Source organism: Hypomesus nipponensis, chromosome 21, assembly GCF_054491055.1.
Source record: "Hypomesus nipponensis isolate SF chromosome 21, ASM5449105v1, whole genome shotgun sequence".
In the NCBI taxonomy this organism is placed as follows: Eukaryota; Metazoa; Chordata; class Actinopteri; order Osmeriformes; family Osmeridae; genus Hypomesus; species Hypomesus nipponensis.
The window spans coordinates 1,176,520-1,185,732 of record NC_140381.1 but is presented as its reverse complement, the minus strand read 5'-3'; the positions used below and the strand labels follow the sequence as shown (position 1 = coordinate 1,185,732).

At 52.7% G+C, this 9,213-nt stretch overlaps 1 protein-coding gene across 1 annotated transcript; it reads left to right on the top strand.

Annotated features, from left to right (window-relative positions):
- Window positions 1-157: 157 nt before the first annotated feature.
- Window positions 158-9,152, top strand: palb2 (partner and localizer of BRCA2). The gene is made up of 13 exons (XM_084685851.1): window positions 158-297; window positions 572-638; window positions 1,178-1,237; window positions 1,406-1,583; window positions 1,764-2,978; window positions 3,067-4,025; window positions 4,190-4,351; window positions 4,437-4,519; window positions 4,685-4,828; window positions 5,084-5,200; window positions 7,920-8,007; window positions 8,109-8,344; window positions 8,731-9,152. Exons 2-13 carry the CDS (start codon window positions 591-593, stop codon window positions 8,972-8,974), a joined length of 3,534 nt encoding a protein of 1,177 aa, XP_084541977.1. The 5' UTR covers window positions 158-297; window positions 572-590; the 3' UTR covers window positions 8,975-9,152.
- The last annotated feature ends 61 nt before the right edge of the window (window positions 9,153-9,213 follow it).

Sequence of the window (9,213 nt, the reverse complement as noted above, 5' to 3'; positions counted from 1 at the left end):
ATTTGGATATAGTCATTGCTCTTTTTTAACTTATTTAACACCTATAACAATCGATTTGCGCATTTTAGCGCGTTTGTGAGAACACAGTTCTTCCCCAAAAGCATGAACATTAGGAAAGGGGGTTTATAATATCTGGCAACAAAGGGTTTCCGGTATCGTCTGATCTCGCCCGAAATCGCGGGAGATTGGAAAGTAGTCTATCCTCGTGACGTGGGGCTTCAGCAGCAGAACGTGAGGGGAAAACAGCGCTGGAGGGAACAGTACTCGTACAGAGGACTTTCTTTGGTTGTTCACTTGGTAAAGTAAACGATATTTGCTACCGTTAGTGTTGTCTTTTTAGCTAGCTAGCTAGCAGCACTAATCCATTATGCTAGCTTGTTAGCTAACATAGCCGGTGGTTTCGCAAATGAATCCCTATTTACCTTTGGGTCGAGACGTCATAACACAGTATAAGTTAGCCAGCTAGCTTGCTACCCTTTCAACGACGAACTGAAATATACGACTTCGTTATTTTGACAAGCCACATTGTTTACGTCAAATTCAGTGTGTACTGTGTGTGTTCACGTTACAGATTCGGTGGCGAAAGGAGAATGGAGGACAACTTTAACGCCGTTCTTAGTTGCGATGACAAGGAACAGGTGGGCAGAGTATGTTTCAGGGGTTTATTCAACCACAAAGTCATACATGCATTTACCTCTTCATCTCTCCCATCACCCTCTCTTTCCCACTTTCCTCTCCCCTTCCTCTCCCCCTCACCCTCTCCCCCTTCCTCTCCCCCTCACCCCCTCCCTCTTTCCTCACCCTCTCCCCTTCCTCTCCCCCTCCCTCTCCTCTCCCCTCCCCCTCCCTCTTTCCTCACCCTCTCCCCTTCCTCTCACCCTCCCTCTCCTCTCCCCCTCCCTCTTTCCTCACCCTCTTCCTCTCACCCTCCCTCTCCTCTCCCTCTTTCCTCACCATCTCTTCCTCTCACCCTCCCTCTCCTCTCCCCCTCCCTCTTTCCTCACCCTCTTCCTCTCACTCTCCCTCTTTCCTCACCCTCTTCCTCTCACCCTCCCTCTCCTCTCCCCCTCCCTCTTTCCTCACCCTCTTCCTCTCACTCTCCCTCTTTCCTCACCCTCTTCCTCTCACCCTCCCTCTCCTCTCCCTCTTTCCTCACCATCTCTTCCTCTCCTCTCAGTTGAGGAGGAAGTTGTCCCTGCTTCAGAAAGAGTACCTCAGGACAGCTCAGCGACTTCAGGTGGGCAAGCTGTGTGTGTCCGTGTGAGTGAGTGATCAGCGACAGTGTGTGTGTGTTATCATGATATCTCACCTGTCCCCAGCGTGCAGAGTGTGTGTGTGTGTTATCATGATATCTCCTGTCTCCAGCGTGCAGAGTGTGTGTTATCATGATTTATCCTGTCTCCAGCGTGCAGAGCGATCAGAGACAGTCCGTAGGCACGTAAGGAGCCGGATCTCCCAGCAGAACCAGGAGAGGGACGAAGGCCAAGCCAGCTCAGCTCTCTACCCAGCCTCATCCCCTCTCACTCTGGGCAGCCCAGCCAGGGCACTCCCAGGCTCGGCTCCTGGCCTAGGCCATGTTGGAGGTGAGTTGATAACACTTAATGTTACCTACTTTACGTAACCCTGTAGACACGGCTCTACTGCTGCACTATACCAAACCCAACAAGCATGATATATTTATACTTTGTTAGTGAAATGATTACTATATGCATGACACATGTTTATAGCGTGTGTATAACATGTTTGTAATGTATTTTTCCCAGGAAGCTCGGTGGGCCAGAAGAGGACTCCGTCTGTCCGCTTCCTCCTCCCTGCTGGAGGAACCTGCTCTTCAACCCCTGACGCCGGACACACACAGGGTCCCTGGTTAAGGCCCGCCCCTCGCCTCAGGTCACGACGAAGCAGCCTGCGTCTGGAGGGAAGGGAGGAGAAGAGGGAGGAGGAGAAGAGGGAGGAGGAGAAGACGGGGGAGGAGAAGAGGGAGGAGGAGAAGAGGGGGGAGGAGAAGAGGGAGGAAGAGCGGAGGGAAGAGGAGAAGAGGGGGGAGGCGGGTGAGACAGAACAGCTGCTGTCCTGCTCCGAGTCTGAATCCCCCTCTCTGCTGATGTCACACTGTGACACAGACGCACTGCCTGGGAGGAGGGAGGGAGAAGGAGCTGTAAACCAAGAGATGGAGGGAGGACAGATGAAGCATCAGGGAGCAGCAGGAGGAGGAGGAGGGATGAAGCAGCAGGGAGCAGCAGCAGCAGGAGGAGGGATGGGGGCAGTACAAGAGGAGAGAGAGGGAGGAGGAGAGAAAGATGAAGGGGTGGGAGACGAGGGAGAAATAGGAAAAAAGGAGATGAAACAAGGAAAGAGAGAAGGAGGAGAGGAGAGGACTGTTCTGGACTCCTGCACACTGGTGGAGGGTCTGCTTTTCCCGGTGGAGTACTACGTTCGCACAACAAGGCGCATGACGTCCTCCCAGAGCCAGCCGGATCTACATGCAGTCATTCTGTCTCAGCTCTCCAGGGGACGCAAGAGAGCAAGACCGACTACACACACCACACACTCTGTAACACTAGGGACACACACACACTCGTCTCAGGGCACTGACGGCGACCACGTGACCTCAGAGTTGGCTTCCAATCAGAGGCCTCCAGAGGCCTCCGTGACCCATCACATGCCTGCTCAGGAGTCAGTGACCAATGGGGATGCATGCTTGGTCTCCAAAGGCCGCATTGCTGCACCAATGAGAGGCTGCCTCAAGAGCAGGAAGTGGAGGAGAGGGAACAGGAAGGGGAGGGGTCTGGGAGGATCTCTGAGTTTAGACTTGCTGGAGGTCGTAGCACCAGACAGACCCTGGCATCCTGCTGGTCCTGGCCCAGCCTCGCAGCCCCTCCCTGGGGCACCAGGGCGAGAAGGCCAGCCTCTCTCTGGAGGACCAGAGACCAAGGTCTACCCCATCTTCAGGACCAGCTCTCCTCTACAGAACAGAGGTGTGTGTGTGGTGTGTGTCTGTGGACGACCTCTTGCCAGAATCTTAGTTTCCATAGTAATTTAGTTGTTTACTTCCTGTGTGTGTAGGGAGTGTGTCGTCTCCCGGAGCAATGCATGCTGGGAGCCTCACACGAGTCCTTGCGACTTTTGACCTCCAGGACTTCTATCTCCCTGACGACCAGTTTGGCAGGCTCAAGCTGGAGAAGCTGCAACGCATCGTCGTGGAAACGCCGGAACCCTTTGCCGCATCTCCTTACAGCAGCCGACGCAGACACCTCGGCAACCATATCTGTAACGATGACTGGTACCACGTTGCCGTAGCTACGGCAGAGCCCCTCTCACTTAGCCTCACGCCCTCTGTCATGGACTCCGCCCCTCCCCTGAAAGAACACAGTTCGATTGACCAACCTGAGCAGTCTGTGGGACAACAATCAGAGGAAACGTGTGAGATTGACAAGCCTCTCGGCCAACCAGAGGTCATCCCCACTGTAGACTACCAATCACAAGGTCCCAAATCTGTGATGAACTGCAAATCAGAGGACGAGCATCGTGACCAATCTGTAGCCCACCAATCAGACGCCCAGCCTGTAGATCAGGAAGTAGTTGAGTGTCCTTCTGAATGCCCCGCCCCCCAATATGGCCCTTCCCAGTTCCTCCTAAGTCCCTCCCTGACCACACCCATTCAAACAGACCACACCCCCTCTGTGCAATCCAGCCTCCATCTACCTCTCCTCGGTCTCACCCCCCTCCTCTCCCCCTCCCCTCTGCCCTCTCTAGGGCTCACCCCTGCTCTCCCCCCCTCCTGCTCTCCCCTCGCCCCCACTCTCGCCTACACCCGCAGCCCCCCTACACAGGCCCTCTCCCCTCCCCCCCTCTCCCCCCGCCCCTCTGACTCACCCGTCTCTCCCCTCTTGCTCCTCACCCCTCCGCACCTTAACCGATTGGATGAAGGAACTCCCCCACCTGCCCCAGACTCTCTGGGGGCAGGGGGAGAGGAGGAGGAGAGGATGGAGGGAGTCGTCCTGAGGAGAACCCACACGCTGAAGGTAGAGAAGTGTTCCTCTCCAGAATGGGGGTTGAAGTTGTCATTAAACTCCAAAACTTCTTTTATTAACACCTCACGCACATCTAAACTTAACAATCCTGGTCTTCATTAGGACATAGTCTTTGTAAAAGTGTTATTTATGTGTGTGTGTGTGTGCGGTCGCAGGCCCCTGCAGGAGACAGTGTAGTGGATGCGTGCTGTGTGTCCTGGCCGCCAGGAGAGGAGTGTGTGGCCGTAGCAGGAGAGAGCAGTGTGTGTGTGTGGAGTGTGTGTGTGGGCAGGACAGACACACCACACACATGGCTGCACACCTGGAACTTCACCGAGGTGAGTGAGTATCTGTACTGTACACTGAATTATTTTCATGTTGACAATGTAATAGAGAACGATCTCTTTGTGTGTGTGTCCACAGCCAGTGATCAGTGTGTTTCCAGTGCTGGATGTTGCTGGGCTGCTGTGTGTGACTCTGGGAGAGCTGGAGGTCAGGGAAACCAGGTAGGAAACACACAGTCATATACACACACACCTCACACACACACGCACAGTGTATCTCTCACACACTCTTACTCCTGTAGTTGTGTGTAGAACTATGAGACCGGGCAGAATAAAGGTTTACTACTAACCCTAAAGATTGATGAAGCTTGGTGTATGTGTGTGCAGGGTCCTGTCCTGTGGTCTCTCCCAGGTGTTGCTGAGCGAGGAGGCGGGGCAGGTGGTAGTGGGCGTGTCCCGAGGCTGTGTGGTTAGCTCCTCCCACTCAGTTGACCCCCTCATCCAAGTGTTCTCTCTGCTGCAGGATGGCAGGTACAGAGAGGGGGGAGGGGTGGGGTGTGAGGGAGAGAGAGAGAGTGTGAGGGAGGGGAGACAGAGGGAGAGAGAGTGTGTGAGAGAGAAAGAGAGTGTGTGTGTGAGGGAGAGAGAGTGCATACGTGTGTTTTATGTCACATGTCTAAACATGACAAACAAAGTTTCAACAACAGTCTCCACTGTCAGTTTTATTCACAGTATGTTTCATTGTGGGTTCATTGTTGTTAGTTTATCTGTGTGTGCACTCTGCAGGGTGCAGTCCACCCAGCCTCTCGTGTCCCCAGGGGTGTGTGTGTGCGCACTGGCTGCTGTGGAGGGGCAGGAGGACGCTCTGATTGGCTCAACAGACGACGGCCATCTTGTGTTGTGGTGAGGGAGAACAGATCAGAGATCTGAAGAGCTGCTCTAACCACAGTGGGTCTGTCTCACTGTGTGGGTCTCACTGTGTGTGTGTGTCTCACTGTGTGTGTGTGTGTGTCTCACTGTGTGTGTGTGTGTCTCACTGTGTGTGTGTGTGTGTCTCACTGTGTGTGTGTCTCACTGTGTGTGTCTCACTGTGTGTGTGTCTCACTGTGTGTGTGTGTGTCTCACTGTGTGTGTGTGTGTGTCTCACTGTGTGTGTGTGTCTCACTATGTGTGTGTGTCTCACTATGTGTGTGTGTGTGTCTCACTGTGTGTGTGTGTGTGTGTCTCACTGTGTGTGTGTGTGTCTCACTGTGTGTGTGTGTGTGTCTCACTATGTGTGTGTGTCTCACTATGTGTGTGTGTGTGTCTCACTGTGTGTGTGTGTGTCTCACTGTGTGTGTGTGTCTCACTATGTGTGTGTGTCTCACTATGTGTGTGTGTCTCACTATGTGTGTGTGTCTCACTATGTGTGTGTGTGTGTGTGTCTCACTGTGTGTGTGTGTGTGTGTCTCACTGTGTGTGTGTGTGTCTCACTATGTGTGTGTGTGTGTGTCTCACTATGTGTGTGTGTCTCACTATGTGTGTGTGTGTGTCTCACTGTGTGTGTGTGTCTCACTATGTGTGTGTGTGTGTGTCTCACTATGTGTGTGTGTCTCACTATGTGTGTGTGTCTCACTATGTGTGTGTGTGTGTCTCATTGTGTGTGTGTGTGTCTCACTGTGTGTGTGTGTCTCACTGTGTGTGTGTGTGTCTCACTGTGTGTGTGTGTGTGTGTCTCACTATGTGTGTGTGTCTCACTATGTGTGTGTGTGTGTCTCACTGTGTGTGTGTGTGTCTCACTGTGTGTGTGTGTGTGTCTCACTATGTGTGTGTGTCTCACTATGTGTGTGTGTGTGTCTCACTGTGTGTGTGTGTGTCTCACTGTGTGTGTGTGTGTGTGTCTCACTGTGTGTGTGTGTGTGTCTCACTGTGTGTGTGTGTGTGTGTCTCACTGTGTGTGTGTGTGTGTCTCACTATGTGTGTGTGTCTCACTATGTGTGTGTGTGTGTCTCACTGTGTGTGTGTGTGTGGGTCTCACTGTGTGTGTGTGTGTCTCACTATGTGTGTGTGTCTCACTATGTGTGTGTGTGTGTCTCACTGTGTGTGTGTGTGTCTCACTGTGTGTGTGTGTGTCTCACTGTGTGTGTGTGTGTGGGTCTCACTGTGTGTGTGTGTGTCTCACTGTGTGTGTGTGTGTGTGTCTCACTGTGTGTGTGTGTGTCTCACTGTGTGTGTGTGTGTGTGTCTCACTATGTGTGTGTGTGTGGGTCTCACTGTGTGTGTGTGTGTGTGTCTCACTGTGTGTGTGTGTGTCTCACTATGTGTGTGTGTCTCACTATGTGTCTGTGTGTGTCTCACTGTGTGTGTGTGTGTCTCACTGTGTGTGTGTGTGTGTGGGTCTCACTGTGTGTGTGTGTGTCTCACTGTGTGTGTGTGTGTGGGTCTCACTGTGTGTGTGTGTGTGTGTGTCTCACTGTGTGTGTGTGTGTGTGTGTGTCTCACTATGTGTGTGTGTGTGTCTCACTGTGTGTGTGTGTGTGTGTGTCTCACTGTGTGTGTGTGTGTCTCACTGTGTGTGTGTGTGTCTCACTGTGTGTGTGTGTGTGTCTCACTATGTGTGTGTGTGTGTCTCACTATGTGTGTGTGTCTCACTATGTGTGTGTGTGTGTGTCTCACTGTGTGTGTGTGTGTCTCACTGTGTGTGTGTGGGTCTTACTGTGTGTGTGTGTGTGTGTGTCTCACTGTGTGTGTGTGTGTGTCTCACTGTGTGTGTGTGTGTCTCACTGTGTGTGTGTCTCACTATGTGTGTGTGTGTGTGTCTCACTGTGTGTGTGTGTGTGGGTCTCACTGTGTGTGTGTGTGTGTCTCACTATGTGTGTGTGTCTCACTGTGTGTGTGTGTGTGTCTCACTATGTGTGTGTGTGTCTCACTGTGTGTGTGTGTGTGTCTCACTGTGTGTGTGTGTGTGTGTGTCTCACTGTGTGTGTGTGTGTGTGGGTCTCACTGTGTGTGTGTGTGTGTCTCACTATGTGTATGTGTCTCACTGTGTGTGTGTGTCTCACTGTGTGTGTGTGTGTCTCACTGTGTGTGTGTGTGTGTGTCTCACTGTGTGTGTGTGTGTGTGTGTGTGTCTCACTGTGTGTGTGTGTGTGTGTGTCTCACTGTGTGTGTGTGTGTCTCACTGTGTGTGTCTCACTGTGTGTGTGTGTGTGTCTCACTGTGTGTGTGTGTGTGTGTGTGTCTCACTGTGTGTGTGTGTGTGTGTGTCTCACTGTGTGTGTGTGTGTGTGTGTCTCACTGTGTGTGTGTGTGTGTGTGTCTCACTGTGTGTGTGTGTGTGTGTGTCTCACTGTGTGTGTGTGTGTGTGTGTGTCTCACTGTGTGTGTGTGTGTCTCACTGTGTGTGTGTGTGTGTGTCTCACTGTGTGTGTGTGTGTGTGTGTCTCACTGTGTGTGTGTGTGTCTCACTGTGTGTGTGTGTGTGTGTGTCTCACTGTGTGTGTGTGTGTCTCACTGTGTGTGTGTGTGTCTCACTATGTGTGTGTGTGTGTGTGTCTCACTATGTGTGTGTGAATGTGTGTGTGTCTCACTGTGTGTGTGTGTGTGTGTGTGTCTCACTAAGTGTGTGTGTCTCACTGTGTAGGAACATGAGGACTGGCCAGCTGCTACAGAGGATGTTGCTGCAGCAGAGTTTGACTCAGACTGTCTGCCTGAGAGGATACAGCAGCAGGGTCAGTGTTCCTGAGGCCTGCGTGGACACAACACTGTGTTACTGGATGCATGTTTGTATCGTTTATGTCGTTGTGACTCTCAGGTCCTTGTGATCCAGCAGGGGGTGCTGTTTGTCCTGCTGCAACACACGTACCACAGCTCCCTGGAGGAGAGGGAGGAGAAAGGAGGAGAGAGGGAGGAGGAGAGAGGAGAGAGGGAGGAGGAGAGAGGAGAGAGGGAGGAGGACAGGAAGGGTGAGAGGAGAGGAGAGCTGTTCTCTCTGCTGGCCACCAACCCTGTAACTGGAGGCTCTGCTGTGGTCTCTGGACTGGAGCTGCCTGGGGCCTGCTCTGGGAGGTGAGGAGGGGGAGGGGGGGGTGAGGAGGAGAGAGGAGGTGAGGAGGGGAGGGGAGGAGGGGGAGGTGAGGAGGGAGAGGGGGGGTGAGGAGGGGGAGGGGGGGGTGAGGAGGAGAGGGGAGGAGGGGGAGGTGAGGAGGGAGAGGGGGGGTGAGGAGGGGGAGGGGGGGTGAGGAGGGGAGGTGAGGAGGGGGAGGGTCTGCTCTGGGAGGTGAGGAGGGGGAGGGGGGGTGGGGAGAGGGGAACAAGGACAATATTCTTTATATTACATTTGATTTATTTAGCAGAAGCTTTCACCCAAAGCAATGTACAATTCAAATGTACATGAGTGTTTCGGGGTATTTTTTCATCTGTTCATGCTTAAAAGTGTGTGTGTCTATCCCCAGGTTGTTGGAGGTGGATGTCCTTGGCTCCAGAGTCCTTTATGTGACCCAGAGGAGTGGGGGGGCGCCTGGGGGTGTGTGTGTGTGGGAGCTGGGGACTGCTCGAGGGGGGGCCACGGTGCTCCTGGGGGGTGCGGAGGGGGAGGGGGGACACCTGCTCGCCCTCTGGGGGGGTGAGAACACCTTGCTGATGTCACACCCCAACGGAGACCTGTCTATCTATCACTACAGGCGTCGAGGCCCCTGACGGGGCACACAGGAGGGACAGAATCCGTAGTTTATTGTATTGTAGTTTATTGTATTAATCCAAACATTGTTCTCGGTTACTGGAAAGAAACGTTTGAAAAAAAGGTTAACCTGCTGTCTTAAATGTTGCAATATATGTTTTATTGTATATGTCTGAAATAAACGTTTATACAATTTTGTTTTGTCTTGACGTATATGTCTGACTTTGAAACGACCCCAACCAAAAAACTACAGATCGGT